General features: G+C 36.8%; 1 protein-coding gene across 3 annotated transcripts in view; it reads right to left on the bottom strand.

The window, feature by feature from the left end:
• Window positions 1-21114, bottom strand: part of HSF2 (heat shock transcription factor 2) — a 34998-nt gene extending 13884 nt beyond the window's left edge. For 2 of the 3 annotated variants that reach the window (XM_034990479.1, XM_034990478.1), the window contains exons 1-6: window positions 20919-21113; window positions 7332-7440; window positions 7067-7194; window positions 6139-6263; window positions 4123-4198; window positions 926-987 (exon numbers count right to left, since the gene is read on the bottom strand). In XM_034990479.1, the coding sequence (XP_034846370.1) occupies window positions 926-987; window positions 4123-4198; window positions 6139-6263; window positions 7067-7194; window positions 7332-7440; window positions 20919-21011 (593 nt within the window). In that variant the 5' untranslated portion in view covers window positions 21012-21113. Of the gene's footprint in view, window positions 1-925; window positions 988-4122; window positions 4199-6138; window positions 6264-7066; window positions 7195-7331; window positions 7441-20918 lie in introns of all 3 variants that reach the window. The other variant, XM_034990480.1, reaches the window with a different exon arrangement.
• Between the last annotated feature and the right edge of the window lie 2413 nt (window positions 21115-23527).

Here is a 23527-nt window from a genome sequence, read left to right as displayed (position 1 = left end):
TGAAAATCAGAATATATTCATGAAATTCAGTGAAGCAAACATAAGAAATTTCAACTGCTTCTAATATTTTACCCTCCCACGAACATACACACTTTAATAATAAAAGATTTCAGTTAGTGATACACAATGAACTCTTAAAAATGGTCACATCTTAGGAACAGAAACTAGGAGATGACTGTGTCTGGGGCTTTGATTTCACCATTCTTTTGTACTATTTTTGTTAAAATAAATACAATAAACTACTCTCTCTGGATATACTTCATTGCTGACTGAACTGTATCACTCTTTATGAACTGTACTTACATAGTAAAAAGTAAGTAGATGATATAAGAACTAGTTTGTGGAAGCTGACTTAAGGCCATAGCATAAGGTGTAACCATAACCAAGCTTTGCTACAACTTTAGTCTTACAAGATAAGTTTTTTCTCCCTCCAACTATTCCTTTGTCCACTATCCTTCTTAAGCTTTAGTTGTGACAATGGCAGTTACTAACACTTTCCGGTATCACAAGCCATAGTCAATAGATAGGTTTTTAAATTCCTTATTAGTGGATTAAACATGAGAGATCAAGTAAAAAGTTTTTGATTTTTTTCAATATATGACCTTCTTTTAAGAGTTTCCCTCACACAAGCCTTCTAATGTTACATTAAACTGCTATTGTGAATAAAAATGGATTCCTTATTAACTACGTATGTGTCTGTAAAGTGACCATTTAGGCTATCCTTGTCTCTGAAAAACATTAGCAAGATGACAGCAGGAAGAAATAACACTACTTTTGAAATGCTGAGAGTATAATTTAACAAGGAAGGACTGTTCATCTGGGACAACAGACATACTAAGCAAATGTAGGCCATGCATGGTTAAACACTAAAATGTTTAGTTGTCCATGAATAGGTCAAACGAAGTGTTTTACAACAAAAACTTACCTTTTACGTTTTAAACTCACAAGTTGGTTATTCTGAACCAATGTAACAATAAACTGGACAATCTAAAAGGAAAATATAAACAAAAAATTTTCCATCATAGACTCCTCTAATTCTTTAGTCCATATTACAAGTCTTAAAAAATTAATTCAAATACTACATATTTTCTATTCTAAGTCACATAATTTCTCACACGTTAACAAATTTGCAATCTCGGTGCATCTTACAATTGTTATATAAAGAAATAATCAGTTTCCAGGCAGAAGAATAACCTGTCATAAAATAAAAGTTGCAGCTACCTAGGATACCAAGATGCCTAAGACATTCATCTATCCATCCACCCACCCATCCATATATCTACCCAATACTCAGCTCAGTTACTTGTTTTGATGCTAAGAATCAAGCATGCCCGGATACAGATCCCAAGTATGTACCAAAAAGAAAGAAAAAAAAAAAAAAGTGACAGGCAACATTTTTCTTAACCCAGGTAATACAATTTGAGGCAAAAGAGACTGCCAGCTCTTTCAGAAGAGAGCATAAAATTTTCAAGCTAGGAAAAGCTTCTTGGCTTATTCTAGAAAAATTATTGCTTAATAAAAATACTGTCATGGGTGGCTCAGTTGGTTAAACACCTGCCTTCAGCTCAGGTCATGATCCCAGGATCCTAGGATCGAGTCCACGTTGGGCTCCTTGCTCAGCGGAGAGTCTACCTCTGCCCCTCCCCCTGGCTCACTCTCTCTCCCTGTCTCTCTGACAAATAAATAAAAGTTTTAAAAAAGAATATTGTCATGAAATATTTAATTATACAGCAACAGAAATAAACCCCAAAATATAGTAACTAGAGGTTATCCAAAAATAAATTCACAATTTTAAAGTTAGAATACATATACTTTTTTCAAATAAACAATGAACAGATTTTGTTTTGGATGGTTTTGCTCTTAAACATCCAAGATACCCATGCGGCCAATCAAGAGAAGCTGGTTTAATCTTCAGAGCTGGATTAAATTTAAAAGGAAAGAACTACTAAGCTGATCAAGACATGCAAACAATCTTTCATATTTTATGTATTTCATATTAAGTGTTTCTTAAAGTGTGGTCCATGGACCAGCAGTATTAGCCCAGGAACATATTAGACACACAAATTCTCAACCCCACTCTGGAATTGCTGAATCTGAAATTCTGAGGACAGGATCCAGCAATGTATGTTTAGCAAGTCCTCCAGGTGATATTGATGTGAATGTGAGAATCACTGGCTTAGGGTATGCCTTGAAATTTATTGTCATCTTTCTGAAGAAGCTAAAAAGGTGAGGATCATATGGTGAACTATGAAAAGCAGTATATCACTGAGAGGCTATAAATAAAGACCAAAAGGGACTGGAGGACTATTTAGGCTCTTTGCAGAAAAGTCAAACAGCATTAGAGTCATGAAAAGGAAATTAGCCACTAAACTGTTTATTCAAAAGAAAACGTTGACTGACGGCTGATGAAAAGACAAATTTAAGCTTAAAGGTATCTATGAAATAATTTGGCTTCAGTTACTTTTGTTAATTTATAAATGTTACAGAAAAATTCTAAAAACATTAGTGGTTGAATTTATAAGAACATGAAGCACTGGCTAAATTTCTCCTGAAATTTGTTCTACATATTAGTTCTCTTATGACAATTCTGCATCACGCTATACAAAGCTTCCTTCCTGAAGGAAAAGATAAGACCTCTAACATTTACGGCATCTAACTTCTGGACCTGACAAGTTCTATTAACAGGTACTATTATCCTATCCTGTAACAAGTACCTATACTAGGTAACTCACATACACTATTCCAACTAATCCAAGGCCAAGGAGTAAAATGACAGACGTATGAAGCAATTCCAGGAATAGAGAAAAGATCATCAGCTATCACTATGCATTATAAAAATCCCTAGAGCTCCACCAAACCACATATATTCAAACTCAAATTTGAACAGACAGAATGTTAGCTTTCATGAAAAACTGAAATGTTATATAAGTATTTTACCAACTTTTTTTGCTTTTAGGAAAAAAATTATATAGTATTATAAGTCAATATTTAACTATAAAACATTGTTTTCTGGAAAAGTTGAGAAGACTTTTTTAAAATAAAGTACAGGTTTAATAAAGTACACCTATCGTTTTAAATCAGGTATTCTTAACAGGGCTGCATGCTAGAATCAGCTCTGGAAGTTGTGAAAATACATGCACTTGGACTAAACACTTAGAACTGAATTCTACATTCAACCTTCACTTGCATACTGATTTGAAAAGGAAAAAAAAAAAAAAAAAACAGTATATCTATTTTGACTACAGGCCAAAGACTGCAACCATTCATCTCTGTTCTAAGCCTGCTCCACTAGACCCAGATCCTGTCATAACCCTATTTTTAGCTAAAGGCATCTCAGCACAAACCAAGTGAAGTACTCCCACCCTTCCTCCCCCCACAAAAACCTGTTGCTTAAACTTAAGAGTCTAGTTTACTCATGAGCAAAAAATAGCTGCCTTAATTACTTTTATGTTTCAAGTCTTATTAACATATGAAAGCTGATATGAAAAGACTAAATCACAAGGACACAAGGCAACTGAGAGATTTTCAGTTCCCCAGTAATTTTCAGCTCAGATACTAAAATCTACAATTTATTTTACAACACACTACTTTAACTGCTTTTCCGTAGAGACTAATAATGGCATACACTGATAACTAATCTTTTTGAACTCATAATTTGGTCAACTGATTTGAAAATTTTAGTCATTTGTCTTCCAAGACCATATCTATGCCTTTTCAAGTAAAAAAAAAAAATAGTAAAAACAATAACAACAAACCCACACAGTAAGGCTGTCATTCATAGTAAAAAATGTAAAGAAACTGGTAGTTTTCTTTCTATTATGTTCCTAAAAATAAAGCATCTTTAAAGTTGTTGTATCAGGCTAAAGGTCACTTACTAAAAGCTAATGAGACTCAAGCTGAGAGTACGGAATAACAATATTTAGCTAATGAGAAATGTTTCTTATTAAAAAGAAAATACAACGGTTGACCTAATTTGTTTGATTTCATAGTTTCACTACTATATGTAAACCTAATATCTAATATATAATAGCTCAATCACTATTCAACAGAGGCTTTTTTGGGTCACAAATGGTACACAAATTAAACAAAGGCAGATTATGGTCATGAGGGAAAAAAGCTTACCTTTCGAATAACTTGTTGCTGTTGTGCGTGTTTTGCTCGTAATTCTGACACCTCCTTCCATAGAGACTCATTCTCACTATGTTATCATTTTTTAAAAAACAAAATAAAATTTAGTCAGAAAGCCAGACCTCAATAACTTTAATTAAGAATACCAGAGAACTTTGCTATATATTTTCATGAAATTGGAAAAACTCTGGTTCAATTACATAAAATGACAACTATCTTGATACAACTCCAGAATCATCCCTTCATAACTACAGTACTTTCTACTCATGGCAATATAAACACAAAAATGTAAAACTCATGCCTATATCCATATAGTAGCAAGCAATTTACTTCTCTGACAATGTGGTTCATTACTTCTTGTTTAAAAAATAAACACCTTTCAACTATGGCTACCAAGTAAATTTAGGACTTGCGCTTAGAAAAGAATTCTTAAAGGAAGTGACATTTACCCAGCACTACCTATGCTCCAGGGATTATGCTAAGCATTTTATGTGTATTTCTTATTTAAACTTCTATAAAATCAGTCAAGAAAGGAATTATTTATTTTATAGAGGAGGACAATGAGACCCAAGAATTGAGAGGACTTGCCTAAGATCACACGGATTATTTGTAGTAAGTGTTGAAGTCGATCTAAAAGTCGATCAGGTCCTAAAACTGTCTATCTTAAAATCTGTTTCAAACATACAAAAACACTAAAAAAAGTTTTTTAAAGCATGTCTAAATATATGACAAACCAATAACTTGCCTAGTAATAACAGTTTCTTTTCCTTCATTAACTTTAATTGAAATTGCACTGTTATTAAATGTTAGCAGCAACGATAACACTGAGAAGGCATGAAAGATAATTCACCTATCAAATACTTTAATTTTTGCTCTTGTTAATTTCCATAATATCCATCTTCCTCAAGCCAAACTCTTACAAAAGGGACTTCTGTATCTTACACATAGAAGATCTTGAAAATAAAACTTTAATACTTACTGAATAACTAGGGTATTTTCTCTGACTCAGATATTGAAAGATAATACTATCATCTGCCTACTAAACATTAAGTAGAATGGTTACCTCTAAAACTTACAGGATGAATCTGGGATCCCATTCCTTAAGGGCTAAACCTGAGATTCAAGGAATTGGGTCAAAGGGCACCTCAGGAGACACAAGATACATACAGTAAACTGGCATAAGTGATTACATAAAATATGCAAAATGGGACAGCTTAAAATTAAGCCTTATTCAAAAAGGGAATCAAAGTTCAAGGTTACTCTTTTAATGAAGACACTTAAGACAGCTAAACTAATGTCCCACATTTGAAATGGGAGAGAGAATCCATAAAATAACTACTCTCAAGACCTCAGCCCCTATTAGGATAAGAGAAAATCCCAACTACTTACTAAGAAAAGTACACATCTACTCTGTATACAAGTTGTTACTGTCTCAACTAATGGTGCCGAGAACTGCAATAAAGCAAAAGCATGTTTCTATAATAAAAGTTTTGAATAACACTTTACCACATCTAGGTAAGATAAATACCAAGTAAGGCAAGTCTCTTGCATCCTTTTTCCCTATTTTTTATGTCCTATTTTTTCCTAAGAGATAGGTCACATAGAAAAGTTTTATAAAACCACCATAAAGAATATATGAGTAACATATGTAGTGTTTTTTAATGGCTTGTATGCCCTCATGTGTGTGAACATTGTATGAAAGCTAACCTAAGTAGAATCGTATTTTCTACATTGATTTAAAGATCTATTGTTTCATCAGTGGGACTTGTGCATCAAACTGTTTTAACTGCCCAGATTTATAAATTCTTTTGAATACTGTCAAGAAAATATAATACTGAGCTAAAGTCAAGGGCTACAAATCAAAACTAAAGGGAACCAATACTTAGAGAAAAATGACCTTTTACCTTGGCTTCAACAATGTAATCTAAGTACTTAAAGCACTAACCTTCAACCCCCAACACACACATACCAACCCCTATATTAAGATTATATTTGGAAATAATATTTTACCTTTTTAATTCAGAAAGCCTGGACTCAATAGTTTCTTGTTTTATTTGAACCTTCTGAGCACTACTTATAATTTTTGTTAAATCTTCCTGACGAATCTTATTTTCTTCTGGTTTTGAAGATGAAACCTTTTGAAAGCAAATTTAGGAAATCAAATACTAAACACCAAGTTTTTAATTCAAAATTTCCCTATTGTGTTTTGTAGCCCATTCAGGAACTCAGATTTAGTTCCAAAAAGCCTAGGACAGGATTCTATAAAAAGAATAAACTTCAAGACAGAATAAGAAATAATCTTTTTTTTTTTTTTTTTTTTTTTAATGTGGAGAAGTTTACACAAGCAGGAACAACTTAGGGACTTTTTTTCATTCTCTTTCACCAAACTCACTGTAATTTCCCCAAGCTTCTTTATTATCACATTCCACGTTTAATTAAATTTATGCAGTAACAGCTGCACACTAGGCCGTTTTCTTTCATGGCCCATTACTCTTTTATCCCCTTTTTGTGGATTTAGTAAAAATACTTTATTTCAGCAAAAGATACCATTCATTAAAAAATGTATTATTAAATGCTTACTATATGCAAGGGACTTATTCTCAGTATCGGATATTCAGCAGTGAACTACAGAAAAAGCCCTCCAAGGGAGTCAACATTCTAACAGGAGCTAATATTTTTTAAGCTAAATTGGAAGGAGTGAGCCATCCCAATATGGATGATTCCTCACCCTCAGTCAGAATGTAAACATTTTCCTTCCCTCTAGGAAAGAAAAAATATAAAATAGAAGGACATAATTAAAGCTTTATTAGTCTAAGTCATCCCAACAGGGAATACCTGTGTATTTCTGTACATTCTTAATTTCAACAGGTGAAATATTGTGTTGGCCAAGTATGCTATATGGTAATGCCTTAAATAAATCACATTAATAATAGCTCACCTTCCTTTTAATGTTCTCCAACAAGTCATCCTGGCCTTGTTTGAAGTAAGGATGCTGAAATTCAACAGGACCATCTCGTTCCTGCTTTACAATTCCGGAGTCAATATGCACAACCTTACGGAAACCATCTGAAAAAGATTAAAAATTTAGATGACTAAAACAGACAAAAAGCAAAAGTTTCCCTTTTCTTTATCAACCTAATGGGAAACATGGTTTAATCAGTGGCTGATAACCGTACTCCAAATAAACTATTGCCCGTACTCACACATATTCAGTTGCCTCACAAAGCTTGCCATATTATTGTGCTTGAAATATTTGGGAAGAATTTCTTTTGCAAATCTTTGTTCATCCAAAACCAGAAAACTCTGGCCATTCTGAAAAAGAGAGAAAAAGTCAACTGAAGTCCTCTTAGGTGATACAATATGAACCCCAAAACTGGGCAGTCTTTCCATGATACTTTTAGATCCACATTTTATTCCTATTAACAGCAACAAGAAACAAACTATAATTAATTGCCAAACTGTAATTAAGCTTTTTGATGTCAACCTCAGAAGTTCAGAAGTATGTCTAAAACCAAAAGCTGCATCATACACTATGGTGAAATATTAGAATTTCCATTAAATCAGAAACAAGAAAAGAAATACTGTAAGTAAGCAACATAATTATTTAACACTGTTTTAAAACCAATGCAATTAGACAAAAATAGACAAAATTTAAGAGGAAGTTATATTTATCATTATTTGCAACAGACATATCTTTGCACAATCAACTGAAAAACTAAAAAAAAGTTTCAATAAAATATCAGGTTAATAATTAATATTTAAAGTCACTAGTGTTTTTCCTATAAAAAAAAATTTGAAACTTACTATAATACAGTATCAAAACAGCATGGTACTGGCATAAACACAGAGAGACAGACCAATGGAACAGAATAAAGAACCGCCAAATACACCCTTACACAGAAGGTCCAAAGATTTTTGACAAGAGTACCAAGACCATTCAAAGGGGAAAGGAGAGTTTTCAACAAACAATGCTGGGAAAAATGGATTCTCACATGCAAAGGAACAAAATTTACCTTACACCATATATAAAAATTAATTCAAAATGGGTCAAAGACCTAAACGTAAATGCTAAAATTATAAAAATAGTAGAAGAAAACATAAGGAGGAAAAGCTTCATGACACTGGATTTGGCAATGATTTCTTCGTTAACATCAAAGGCACAGGCAACAAAAGCAAAAACAGACCACTGATGCTACCTCAAACTTAAAAACTTGTGCAAAGAACACTATCAATAGAGTGAAAAGGCAACCCACAGAATAAGAGAAAATATTTGCAAACTGTTTAACTGATAAGGGGTTAATATCCATAATAAAGAACTTCTACAACTCAACAACAAAAAAGAAACAACCCAATAAGAAATGGGCAAAGGACTTAAACATTTTTCCAAAGAACATATACAAATGGCTAATAAACGCATTAAAAATGCCTAACATATCACTAACCATTAGGGAAATGAAAACCAAAACCACAATCACCACTTTATACCCCTTAGGATGGGAATTATTATTATTTTTTTTAAAGATTTTATTTATTTATTTGAGACAGAGAGAATGAGAGAGACAGAGAGCACATGAGAGGGGGGAGGGTCAGAGGGAGAAGCAGGCTCCCCGCCGAGCAGGGAGCCTGATGTGGGACTCGATCCCGGGACTCCAGGATCATGACCTGAGCCGAAGGCAGTCGCTTAACCAACTGAGCCACCCAGGCGCCCGGATGGGAATTATTTTTAAAAAACACCAAATAAATTGAAAATAAGTGTTGGAGGAATTGGAGAAATTAGAACATTGCTGGTGGAAATGTAAAAAATAGTGCAGCTGCTATGGAAAACAGTATGGTGGTTCCTCAAAAAACTAAACACGGAATTACTATATAATCCTGCAATTCTATTTCTATGTATAATCCCAGAGAACTGGGCAGGTACTCAAAAAAATATTTGTATACCTATGTTCATAGTAGCATTATCTGCAATAGTCAAAAAGTGGAAGCAACACAAATGTCCACTGACAGATGAACAGATAAACAAAATTTGGAATATACACACAATGAGTACTCAACCTTAAAAAGAAAGGAAATTCTGTCAGGTGCTACAACATGGATGAACTTTAAAGACATTATGCTAGGTGAAATACACTAGCCACAAAAGGACAAATACTGCACTATTCTACTTATATGAGGTATTTAGAATAGTCTAATTCACAGAGACAGAAACAGAATGGTTATTAGGGGCTAGGAGGAAGGAGGACTTGGAAGCTATTGTCTAATGAGTATGAGATTTCAGTATGGAAAGGTGCAAAACATTTTGGAGAGAGATGGTAGCGATGGCTGCATAATAATGTAAATGTACCTAATGCCACTGAACTGTATACTTAAAACTGGGTAAAATGGTTAATTTTATGTTAGGCATATTTTACCATAACAATTTAAAACTAAAGTAGAATAAAAGATTCCAATAATAGAAAAAATATCACATATCTAAAGATAAATCTTAAAAATATACAGGACATTTAAGAGAATATTAAACTATAGAGGGACAAATATAGTACTGTAAAGCTGTCAATTCTAATTAACCAATATATTCACAATAAATTCTCAATCAAAAAAATTTCTGGACAGGAGGTGAAGAGATGCTAACACAACCAAATATTAGGGATCAAGTGTAGTATCTGTTCTTATCAGTTTAAAGCTCACTTGTAAAATAATTATGTAACAATAGGCAAGAAAATACTAAAAATGAAAAAAGAGGTGTTAACCCTATCCTATAAAAGTGGTAAAATTATAGTGTTTACAAAGTTTCGTACTAAAGAAGGGATAGTAAAAAATAAATAGATTAGAGAGGCAGAAGCAGCAGCAAATCTATTTGAGAATTTTTAACAGGTAATAAGTACATGTAACATTCAAATCAAGGGGGAAAATGAGGAGAAAAAAGATTATTAGTTCATGAACTCTCCATTTGGAAAGCAAAAAGCAAAAGCTCAATGCTAACTCACTGCTCAATCACTCTTTACAACCGACCTTTGGAAGTATGACGTAAACCTAGAAGTCATACTGGTAAGTGGTAAGAATTTATATTTATTCATGGAAGCTGCTAGCTGCCTACCCTATTTCCAAATTCCTCTACTTACCTTTTTTATTTTTGTAATTTTAAAACTAAAATAGCGTATTTTATTTTATTTTTTTAAAGATTTTATTTATTTTTTAGAGAGCGAGCGAGAGAGAAACAGCATGAGAGGGGAGAGGGTCAGAGGGAGAAGCAGGCTCCCCGCTGAGCCGGGAGCCGGATGTGGGACTCGATCCCAGGACCCCGGGATCACGACCTGAGCCGAAGGCAGACGCTTAACCATCTGAGCCACCCAGGCGCCCTAAAATAGCGTATTTTAAAGGTGTACAGCATGATTTAATATATTTACATAAAGGACTACTACAGTCAAGCTAATTAACATTCCATCTCCATCAAGCTAAAAAGCTTCTGTAGAGCAAAGAAAACAACAAAATAAAAAGAAAACCTAACAGAATAAGACTATTTGCAAGCAATATATCGAATAAGGGATTAATAATCCAAATATGTAAGGAACACATACAACTCAACAGCCAGAAAAAAAAAAAAAAAAAAGACACCGATTAAAAAAGAACCCAAATATGGGGCGCCTGGGTGGCTCAGTTGGTTAAGCGACTGCCTTCAGCTCAGGTCATGGTCCCAGAGTTCTGGGATCGAGCCCCGCATCCGGCTCCCTGCTCGGCAGGAAGCCTGCTTCTCTCTTTCCCACTCCCCCTGCTTGTGTTCCCTCTCACTGTCTCTCTCTCTCTGTCAAATAAATAAATAAAATCTTTAAAAAAAAAAAAAAAAAGAACCCAAATAGACATTTTTCCAAAGATACAGAAATGGCCAACAGGTGTATGAAAAGGTGCTCAACATCACTAATCATCAGGGAAATGGAAATCAAAACCACAATGAGGTACTCACTTCATATCTGTTAGGATGGCAATTATTAAAAAAATAAAAAATAACAAGTGTTGGCGAGGATGTAGGGAAAAGGGAACTTTCATATACTGTTTGTGGTAATGTAAATCAGTATAGCCCTTACGGAAAACAGCATAAGGTTCCTCAAAAAAATAAAAAATAGAACTACCACATGATCCAGCTACCCCTTTCTTGGGTATACATCCAAAGGAAATGAAATCAGTATTTCACAGAGGTATCTATGCTCCCATGTTCATTGCAGCATGATTCACAATAGCCAAGATATGAAAACAACCTAAGTGTCCCTCAATGGAAGAATAAAGAAACTGTGATACACAAACACACAATGGAACATCATTTAGCCTTAAAAACAAAGAGATCCATTTGCAAAAACTTTCTTACTAACAGAACCACAATTCTGTTTGATGCTGCAACTACATTTCTCAGTCCCCCTAACAGAGGCAGCCGAAAACACACCTGGCAATTAAGATATAAATAGAATGGACCGAGTAGGGCTTCCAGAAAAGCTTCTAAAAGGGTAAAGATCCAAATTTCAAACCCCTATATCCCATATCCCTACTTGGAACTTGAAGCTAATGAGTAGAACTTCAACCACCACTGATGTGGAGAAACTAAGTATGGCTGCAAAGACCAAAACATATCTTCAGACTTAAAAAGAAAATACATCTCTATTCTATTTAAACCATTGTTTGGATTTCTTTTTTTTTTTAAGATTTTATTATTTCACAGAGAGAAAGAGAGAGAACAAGCAGGGGGAGCAGCAGGCAGAAGGAGAAGCAGACTCCCCGCTGAGCAGGGAGCCCGATGCAATACATGGCCTGATCCCAGGGTCCCCAGATCATGACCTGAGCCAAAGGCAGATGATTAACCAACTGAGCCACGCAGGTGCCCCTATTGTTTGGAATTCTATTATTTGTGTCTGAAACTAAACCTAACTCAGAGTTATTACAAAAATTCAATTAAGTCAATTAACATAAAAATATTTTAAATATTTATGACAACTGCAGTAATTAAAAATTTTTAACAAATCAGTAAGATGAAAAACCCAATGTAAAATTTAGAAGAGGCCCAATCTCATTATAATTGAATGTTCAGAAAAAAACAAAAACAAATAACGATTTTCACTTATTTAGGCTGGAAAAATTTTAAGTCTGATGATAATCAGAGTTGGTTAGTAGGTAATAACTATTAAAATTTAAAATGTATGTTTTTCCTATCTTAAAAAAAACCGTCCCTTTATCTTACTTCCCTCTCAATCTACCCACCCCATTTGTCTTTTCCTTCGCTGCAAAATTTAACAAATATTTCAAAGCCCCCTTCTCTAATTTAGTACCATCTACATATTCTTGCTAAAAATTGGGTTTCGTTCTCCCTCAGTCTACTCAAACCGTTTTTCTCTAAAATGTCAAATGCTAAATTCAATGCCTTCTTTTCAGTCCTGATCTTCCCACACCTCTCTGTGGCATTTCATTTGGCACTACTGACAATCCCCTCCCTAAATACTGTTTTGGCTCTGAAACTATATACTATTGGGTCTCTTTCTCATATTTTCTTCCAATTGTATTCATCTATTAAGAGGTAGTGTTTTTTAGATTTCTATCCTTGATCATGACACCTTATACACTCTTTCCTTAGGCAATCTCATCCACACCAGTGTATCTAACTACTGACTGTATTACGTATGATGATTTATTATCTATGATCACATCTACATCCCTGCCCTGACCATCGCAAATTTCACATTTAAATTTTTCAATTGTTAACATTTTTACATAATGTTATTTAATTCACTATGTTCTCAACTATTGTCTATTTCAAATCCACCTTCCTACTCACCAAAGTCAACTTTTTTCCTGTATCCTCTCTCCTGGCATGCCGTCTCCCCTCTAACTATGACACCAACAAGAAAAAGATAAATTTAAAAAACTCTCAATTTTAACAGCTGATAACTTAAGGGGGAAATATGAAAAAATTCCTTTTAAAAATAAGAAAAAGGGATCCCATGATCACTACTTCAATTTGACACCCTGAGGGCTTAGCCACTGCAGAAAAAAAAAAAAAAGGTATAAAGTTCTGAAAGAACAGAACTATCATTCACAAATGCACGGATGTACACTTAGACACCCCAAATCAGTAAAATGATTGGTTCACTGCTTTATCATCAACATACAAATGTTATTTGTATTTCTAACTACCAGCTACAGCCAGAAATGTGATTTTAACTAACGGATACCACTTACAACATCTTAAGATACCTAGGAAGAAAATCTAACAAACGTGCAAGACCTAATTACCAAAAAAATATAAAACTTTGTTAAACAAATTGAATTTAAAAACATGCCTCATTTATGGGAATATTCAACATCATAAAGACATCCATTTTCCCTAATCTGATTTATAATTTCAATGCAATTCCAATTAAAATCCCAGTAAGTTTTTTTAATGGAATTTGATTTTAAAACATATACAGAAGAGCAAAGACCAACAATAGTCAAGGTATTCCTGAAGGATAAGCTGTCCTCCCAAAAGCAAGACATTATAAAGCTGCAGTAATTAGGACATATGATAAGGGCAAAAAAAACAAAAACAAAACTGTTCAGTGGAATGCAATAGAGAACCTAGAAACAAAAATCGAAACATCTACCTGTAATTTTGCTGTAAGACAGAGGGAGCAATACACATCACCATGTAAAGAAGGAAGCATTCAATGAAGGAGCTAGGACAACTGAATATTTATATGGAAAACAATGAAACTGGATTCCTCACACCACACACAAAAATCAATTCCAGATGAATTAAAGACTTACACATAAAATGCAAACTTTTAAAACTTTCAGAAAAAAAGAAGAGAAATAGAAAAGTATTTTTCTCTCCCTGGGGAAGAGGTAAAACATCCTGAAGAAACAAAAAGCATAAACAAAAAAGATGAATATATTATACTAAAATTAAAAACTTGTATTAATCAAAAGGAAAAGGTAAGTCTCAAACTGGGAGAAGACATAAGCAATACACAGACCCAAAGAACGGATATACAGAATATAAAAGGAATTCCTACAAATATTAAAAGACAAAGCCACCCAATAGAAAAATGGCCAAATATTTCACAGAATAGGAAACACATATGGCGAATAAATACGAAAAGATGTTTGAACACATTACTAATCAGGGAAATATAAATTAACACCTCACTGAGATAATACTTTACATCTACTAGATTGGTAAAAAATTAAGAAGAATGGTAATATCAAGTTTTGAAGATGTGGATTAATGGAAAATCTCATGCTTGGCTAACAGGAGTATAAAATCATTTAATCTCTTTGGAAAACAATTTGAACTATCTTCAGGCTGAACAGTTCATACCCTATTTTCCAGCAAGTCCAATCTTCAATGTAAGTATATAGACCTTAAATTCCTGCTTATATACACCAGGAGAAGTATATAAGAATATTCGTAACAGCAGTTGACACAGTTTATCATCTTCTATTTTTTGAACCATTTTTTTCCATTAACTTCTATGACCTCACTCCCCTCTTTTTCCTCCTGTTGCATTGTTTCTTCTCAGTCTCCTTTGCTAGCTTTTTCTTATTCTCATATGCCCTCTAAAAATCAGACTGGCCTGTCTTTCAGCTTCTTCTATCTTCATTTGTCTCCCTAGATGATCTCATCCAGTCCCATGGCTTTACCACTCATAAGCTCCAAACTCCACCCTGAATGCCAGTGTCTTATATGCAAACATCCTGTTCAACATTTCCACTTGGATGTCTTGGGAGTGTAGAAGTCATTCAGGCTGTTCAAAAATATTCCTGTTCTCCTTCCTAGCACTGAACTTCCCCACTTCCTCTGAAATTAGGCATAGTCATTTGACCAAGTGTGGTCAATGAAACGTAAGCTAAACAAAACAATTTTCAAGTAACACTACTGTCCACTGTAATCTCAAAGTTAATATAGGCCAAACAATCTCCACCTGAATTTCTCTGAATACTCCCCCATCTGAGCAACTGGTGTCATCATTTATTTTGTTGTTCAGGCCAAATCTGAGTCATTCTTAATTCTTCTGTCTTTCCTGCAACTCCAGACAATTTATTAGTAAGTTCTACTGCTTTACCTTTAAAGTAAATATCAAATCCAACAACTTTTCATCATCTCCATTGCAAATACACTAGTCTCAGCCACACTATTTTCAATAACATAGTGGAAAACTGTGATAATCTACAAACTAGTTCCCTAGATTTCCAGTCTCCTTACCACAGCCCTAAGGCCCTACACCATCTGCTCCTGCCCACTCTGACCTCAATCTTACATTCTCCAGATACTCTAACCACATGGGCCTTCCCCAATCACATGAACATGCCATGTTCAAGGCCTTTACATTTGCCATTCCCCCTTGCCTGGCCCATCCTTTCAAATTGTTCAGATCTCTGCTCAAACATCTCCTCAGAGAGGCTTTCCTTATCACTCCACCTAAAATACCCACAAATCCCAGTCATTTTATGTGCTAGTTCATCAATTTATTGCTCCAAATTCATTCCTCATTGTCTGCTTTGCAAATATAGAGCTGGGTCCCTTAAATATCTTTTTCTAGATGGCATGGTGATAAGCTTTGTCAACAGAAGACACTAGAGAGATATTACAAGAGAAGGGGGTTCTCCTTCCTATTTCCTGGTTCTTTAACAATGGCCAGGTTCCTACAGTGCAGGCAGGTTCTCCAGCACCTAGCTCTTGCAGTACGGAAGGTCAGCAGCGCAAGGCCAACATTCTCTCTCCCTTTGGAAGTTTCAAATCAGAGTATATCTGACAAGACATGTCCCCATGAACAACTATCAAGGGTGCTCTAGAACAAGGGCTGATAAACCTTTTCTTAAGGCATTAGACAGTAAATACTTTGGGCTTGCAGATCATAAGGTCATAATACTGCCATTGTAGCAAGAAAGCAGTTATAAACAATATATAAATAGATTGTGCATTTATTTACTTATTTATTTTAAACTTTATTTACAGAACAGATGACTGGCCCCTGGGCCATGGTTTGCCAATCCCTGCCTTAGAAGGTATATTTCTCCACAAGCTCTGAAGGATGAACTTCCATAAGTTCCACCAGTGTGGCACCAGTGCCTTCTTTGCCATTAAGTGAGATGTGATCTTACTTTTTATAACTGCCAGTCTTATCTATATTCTTTTTTTTTTTTTTAAGATTTTATTTATTTATTTGAGAGAGAGAGAATGAGAGACAGAGAGCATGAGAGGGAGGAGGGTCAGAGGGAGAAGCAGACTCCCTGCCGAGCAGGGAGCCCGATGTGGGACTCGATCCCGGGACTCCAGGATCATGACCTGAGCCGAAAGCAGTCGCTTAACCAACTGAGCCACCCAGGCGCCCCTGTGTTTGCTTACTTTTTAATTACCAGTGTCCTCCTCTAGAATATAAGCTCTATGAAGCCACTCTGTTCACTACTGAATGAATTCCTAGTACCTCGGACACAACATATTCATGATAAATACCTGTGAGTGATCAAATAAATGAACTGTTGGCCACAGTGGACCAAAATATCTTTTTAGAAGTTCAACTCTTGAATTATATCAAATGAAATGATGAATGCCCCTTGCTTATATCTGCACATGCTCTCCCTCTTATACAACCCCCATTCACTCATATTCTGTGTCTCTGCTTATAGTTTCCTTCAGTCTCCACTCTAAAATTAGTAGATAACCTCTGAGTGCAAAAATTCCACCTTACTGCCATTTAAACCTGTGAGGCTCAAGCAATACAATACAGAACTCTCCCAACACATTCCACAAGGAGCAGAAAGCCACTACTGAGTGAGGTGGGAGAGATGGGTAGCTTCTTTTTAGGTTTTACCCATAAAGGTTGGCAAGCTTCCAAATAGTAACAGTTGTTACTGCTTGAACTGGTAGTAAGTTAAAAACATCCAAAATAATCTTACTAATAATTTTTTCAGTCCCATTACTTTAAAACATTTTTCATAATAGAAATCTGTTACTTTTTTTAAAACAGTCCATAACTTCTTAATGTTCACCAATCATTCCTTCTGAGTCTCTCATTCTCTCTTATGTATACAAATAAAAAATACTAGTCGTCAATGAATCTTTCAACATTTCTGTAGGCTCATCTAAGGTGGATTTTACTCCTATTCTGCCACAGTTGTGGCTTGTTTTTACTTGAGAATAGTGTAATAATGCAATGGTTGCTGGGAAGTTCAAAATGATACCCAAATACCAAGTTCTGGATGCTCAAATTCATCCAGAATAGCTAGAAAGCACTAGACCAATACTGGTTTTGCTCCATTTCCTTATTTCCTGATTTGTCTCTGCTGATTTCAGAGGGATAGAGAAATAGAAAATGTCAAAGGGCATAAAAAGGTGGACCAGATAGGTATGAGGTCTTTTTTTTTTTTTTAAGATTTTATATATTTATTTGTCCGAGAGAGAGAGAACATGGGCAGGGGAGTGGCCAGCAGAGGGAGAAGCAGGCTCCCTGCTGAGCAAGGAGCCTGATGTGGGACTCAATCCCAGGACCCTGGGATCATGACCTGAGCCAAAGGCAGCTGCTTAACCAACTGAACCACCCAGGCATCCCCCTTTTTTTTTTAAGTAGGCCCCACGCCCAGGATGGAGTTCAGTGTGCAGCTTGAACTCACAACCCTAAGATGAAGACCTGAACTGAGATCAAGAGTTGGATGCTTAACCGACGGAGCCACCCAGGCAGCCAGTATGAGGTCTTTAGTGGAAATCATTTCTTGGTCTTCTCAATCTGAAGAACAGAGACAAAGGTAATAACACTAACAAAACAATGACCTCCAGTTCTTTCCTGCTTTTGTAACTACTTAACTTCAACATACACTATCAAATTTCAGTTAACAGTAAAGGCTGTTCCTCACTATCAATGGCAAGAACTTGCAACTTCCACAACCTCTTGTTCCTGAATATCAGGTTTCTGCAGTTGCTTCCAAGTTAAACTGGTACCTTCTGTTTAGGACTCGGTTACACTTAAAACAGCTTTAGGTAGTCCAACAGTATTCTCTCTGTCCCTGATTCTGGCAATTGACTGCCTACCAGAGCCAAAGTAGCTATAGGAAATGTAAAAACAAAAAAGAAAGAAAAAGAAACTTTTCAGGGGAGAATATGGGAAAAAAATAAAATATGTACAAATGTTTTAAAGACACTCTGGATCTAAAGACATTTCTGTTGTTTGAATCAATAACATATTTAGTATAATTTTGATTGCTCAGAATATTACATTTCTATAATCATGAGAATGGGGGTGTTATTTCATTTTTCTTCATTTTTGTCATACTACAGGTTTCAAGAAAAACTAGTCATATAAGTAAGTCTTCAGGAATATTAAGCCAAGATTTTCAAACTGCAGTTGGTTTTTTCCCCTTACCCTACACTCAAGCTAGAGGAGTAAATTATTTTCCACAAGTGAAAAAAAAAAAAAAAATTGCATAAAAAATTGCCTGGTTTCCAAAACATCTGCTGCTTCTAAAAGGTCTTAATATGATTTTCACTCAGATAGTATAAATGCTAAATTACCTCAACAGAAATTCAGCAAAATCTATTTGAAGGAAACCAGAAACAACCATAAATAGCAACTTCTAAAAGATGACAGTAACTTGCTTTGTTTTTTCCATTTAACATCATTGTTTAATATTTAGAATTTTACCTTTCATTTCATTGTTAACACTGCTTCTGGAAAAATCTGTGGGAAAGTAATAGAGACAGACTTCCTAAGCAACCAAGCTAAGCCCTAGACAACATTAATCCAGAACTGTTCACAGACTTGCAAAAGGGTAACATTTTGATATAACACTAAATATTGTACCATCCTATATTAAGTGAAGTGCTGATGACGGAAGACTGATCTGGGAGGTCTGAAATTTACGTTAACATGCGTCCCACCTCCAATAATGGCTAGCTTTGTAATTATGGATAAGAAATCTAACCTAAGCCTCAAATCCTCATCTATACAATGATGAGGCTAAAGTGGATTATCTCTAAGATTCTTTTCAGGCATAATTCTTTATCATTCCCACCATTTCCATTACATATTCTAAGGATTTCATTGATTCATCAGACATTTATTAAATACCTACTGTGTCCTTGGCACAGGCATGGTATCCGCCCTCAATGAAGTTATATTTCAACTGTCCCATTATGTAGTAGAAAATGAGTAAAACATAAGCTTAGACTGAATAATAGGATAAAAAAGAATTATTTTTAAATGGCCATACAAGCCAAAAAGGTATGATAAAATCAGCTTGGGTGGGGGAGAGACTCTCAGTCCAATCTCTAACATGAATACAAGGCTGAGTAACAGCAGACTGTGCTGATCCATCCCTGTCAACTTTTAATCCTTCTGACTGATGAAAAGCATGAGACATCTGTTTATTTTTAAGTGTATGCTGGCGGCTGGCTTATTTTCACTTTTCTTTGTACAACTGTACAGAATTCATCAAACGCTTACTACACACCATCCAGCTGATGATACTGACCTTCAAGAAAATTAAGTCCTAGGAGGGGTATAAAAAAATGAACAAATGACAGTAATATGAGAAAGAATATGGTGTTACAGTTGCCGAAAACTTCATGTACTCAATACAGTGCTCCCTCTTAAGATTAAAAGTAAGTAAAACTGAGAGCTCCTACAACAGGAAAGGAAGCGAAAAGAAAGGGAGAAAGAGAGGAGGTAACATTTACTCAGCACTTAACAGGTGCCAGGCACTGTGAGGGTAGTTTTCACTTACTCTTCTCCAGCCCTCTAAACAAGAAAATATCCCAAACAGATGATCATCTACAGTAAGAAAAATCCACCCCACTTCACAAAATGATTCCAACAGCCTGAGAGTGCATTTGAATGCAAATGCACTGTTTATGTAATAACTATTCTGCTTAGAATCTTAGTATTTGGAACTAGAGGAGTCTTGGATCACCCAGGCAACCCATTCATCTTAAGGACGATGAAACTCAGGGGAGACAAGATAAGGAGCTTGACCGAAGTCATCCCTGTTTAGTGGCAGAGTTGGGATCAAACCAATAATCGAGGCATCATATACCACTCTCCCAGCACCTGTTCAGTGAAATTTAGTGATTCATTTTGGCTTCTAAGTTACTGAACACCTATTAGAGCACTTTTATTAAAATAATCATAAAAATCCGTTTCTACAAATGGCTCAGCATTTCCAAAGAATGATGTACCATATTCTACATAAAATTCCGAGACCTATTGGTAACCAGTAACCTGCGTTTCCTGCGTTTGAACATTTCCCAAATTCCTGACTGCTCTCCTCATAAAGATTCAGGTGCAAAGCGGAGTGTGTTTTTTAGAGAATCAGGTCGCTGAGGTAAAGGTTTCCCAGACAAACCCCCGCGCCCAAGGCTGCCTAAGCACTCAGCGATTCGTAAGCCGCGAGCCCGGAGGGAGGACGAAGAATGAGTGTGCAGTAACGTGGCTCCCCGTGCCCTCGGCTCGTCGGCCGCCTTCGTCCTGCCGGGCCGGTTCCGAACGCCCACGGGGCCGGACCGTTACGGGCCCTCCCGGGCCGCGGGGCCCGGTGCGGACCGCCCCTCCCCCACCGCGGCCTGAGCCAGCGCCGCTGGCCGGGACCCCCGCGGCTCCCCGCGCGAACAATACAAGGAGTCCCTAGCGAGCCTGAACGCCGGGGCCCGCGCCACCCCGCCACCCCGCGCCGCGGGCCTCGCAGAAGGCATCAAGTCGCAGGCCGCGAGAGACAACCCCACGGGAGCGAGAGAGAAGGCGGTTAGTCAGGGGGTTCGGAGGCCGCCGTGCCCTCACCCGTACCTGACTCCAGGTGATGAACTCGTTAGTGTGGGTTTCCTCCACAAGCGTCCACAGCTTGCTGAGGAAAGCCGGCACGTTCGAACTCTGCTTCATTGTTAACGAGACGCAGGGATTCCAAATTCTACACCCGAACACGGCGGCGGCGGTGGCGGCGGCGCTGGCGACGGCGGCGGCGGCGGCGGCGGCGGCAGCTGCTGCTCCGGGAGAACGCCCACAACGCAGGCGCAGGAGCAATCGGGCCCCGCCCCCCCAGGCTCGCCGAGCGCGCAGCGAGGCGGGGTGGACCGGCGGCCGCACATGATGGACAAGTCTCGGCGTTCGGCCCGTGCGCGCTCGTCCCGCGCTGGTTCCGTTTCCGACCAATCCCAGGCGCGGACCGCACGACAAAGAGAAGCGATAGGATGCTGCGACGAGGTGGGGGTGGGAGCAAAGGGGGCGCTGCCTTCTCATTCGCCTTTTATACAGGAGCCGTCACTGTAGCGGACCTTGGGCTTAGTGGACTGTGTTTGGTTGTTTCACGTGGAAACCGCTTTGGGTTTCTGAGCTGTGGCTGGGGGGCTACAGAAAGTCCTCAGGGGTATTTCAGCCATCAGTTTGGCAGGCAAAGTGTGGTTTGGGCCAGTCAGGAGGAAGTATAATAATTCACATGGAGGGTGGGAGGAGGGTAGGGAAGCAGCTTTCAAACATGATGCTAGGCCCCAATTTGAAACTGTCTTAAAAATAGTAAACCCTGCCCTTAAATTTTCATTAGGAGAAAATGGTTCCATTACAATACGTTTATCAAAAAGAGGAATTTAAATATTAACTCACTCTTAAGTATGTACTACAGTGAACCAGGAACGGCAATAGGCACCTTACACGCTGTTTTTAATTCAACAGTGAATGCCAACTGTATGCCTAGCATAAAAAGACATAGTTTCACTTGCACTCTTTTAATAAATTAAAAAAATTATTTGTGCATATACTTAACAAGTATATTCTTGTTTCCCAGAGATTGTCTGATATAGTGGGGGGAAAAATTGGACAAGGAGTCAGCATATCTGAATTTAAACCCAGCTTCAAGGACACTTCAGTGGATATTAAATTACACTGGTTCTGTGTAATTTAGAGTAATCCCTTATTCTGTCTGTGTAATCCCTTCCCTATTTCCTCATTGGGAATAAGACTATCCCTCTTTTTACCCATGTAAGATAATATTAATAGGTGTAGCAATATAAAATATTGTACAAAATTAAACTTTTTTTTTTTGCAAAAGTCAGCATGTGAATGCAAGAATTTACAAAGAAGTCAGAGATAACATTTTATACAAAATTCACCACAGGATTGGTTTATTTCCTGGGTGCATGTAAAATAATAAATAAAAAAATTAAATACAGGCAATTTCCAGTGAGCAAATATTTATTGAATAGTGACATCGTGTTCAGCCCTCGTCTGCTTGCTGAAGCAAAATCAGATATATGGCAGGATACATCCAATATATCTGCATTGAAGAACTAATATTTGAGAGCACTTATATATGTCTAGGGTTTTATATATATTATCTCTCCTAATTCTCGCAACAACCCAACAAAGCTGATCTTATCATCCCATTTTTCCAGTGAAGATTCTGAGGCCCAAAAGTGAATTAATTTACCTGTAATGCAGCTAGTAAATGAGAGAGGGAATTTACACCCAGGGTTTATTAAGCTCAAAAGCCTGTGCTCTTTCCATTGCGTGATGATGACACCACCTCAATGTTTAAGATGTTTATATTCTAACTCGAGAAACAAGATAAACACAATGACCAGCAATTATTAATTTTTTTAGAAAAAGCTAAATTGACGCATTAAAAATACTAGGAAAGTTTAGAAAGGGTTAAGTAAATTAAGGTAGTAAGAGAAGACGTCTTGGAGGATGGTGACCTTAAGTTGGGTCTTGAAGTACAGTTGCATTGGGATAGCTGAAAGGAAGACAACAGTGAGCAGAAATGGGAGGCTAATGAGCATGATCTGTCTATGGAGGGTAACAGCTCAGAAGGTAAGATTGGTAGTGTCTGAGGGGAAAATATGGCCTACTTTCATGGCATTGTATTATTTCCATCTAAAAAAAAAAAAAAAAGATGTGTTTAGATACAAGGAGAAACTACTCTTTGGGCACTGGACCTGTGCAGTTGTAGGCTCTTGAGTTAGTAGGGCTCTGTACCTCAAACGCTTGGTTTAACTGCTCTTCTGTCACTGTCTTGAAATTCTTCATTTTTCAACAAGGCACACTGCATTTTAATTCTGCATTGAGCACTGCAAGTTCTGCAGCTGGTCTGCTTTCAGTATATTGCATCTCATAGACCAATGGTTCTCAAACTTAAACATGCATCCAAGTCACTTGGAGGGGGGACACTGTCAGTATAAAAGATAAACAGGTATCATGTAGATAGTATTTATCCACTCATGAAGCCAGCTAAGGGGATAAGTTATTAACCAGGAAACCCGGTGATGTGACGAGGAAATAGATGGTGTGTCTAAAATCACATGGCTTTGGAATTGAAACCATGTTTTTTGTACTCGGAAACAGACATTTTTCCCCTTATACCAGTGTGCCTCAAACTTTAGCCTATGTCAGAATTGCCGGGAGGG

The sequence above is a fragment of the Mirounga leonina genome, unplaced genomic scaffold (assembly GCF_011800145.1).
Source record: "Mirounga leonina isolate KUSES-001 unplaced genomic scaffold, KU_Mleo_1.0 Mir_53, whole genome shotgun sequence".
Taxonomy (NCBI): domain Eukaryota; kingdom Metazoa; phylum Chordata; class Mammalia; order Carnivora; family Phocidae; genus Mirounga; species Mirounga leonina.
This window is presented reverse-complemented; position numbering and strand designations above follow the sequence as displayed.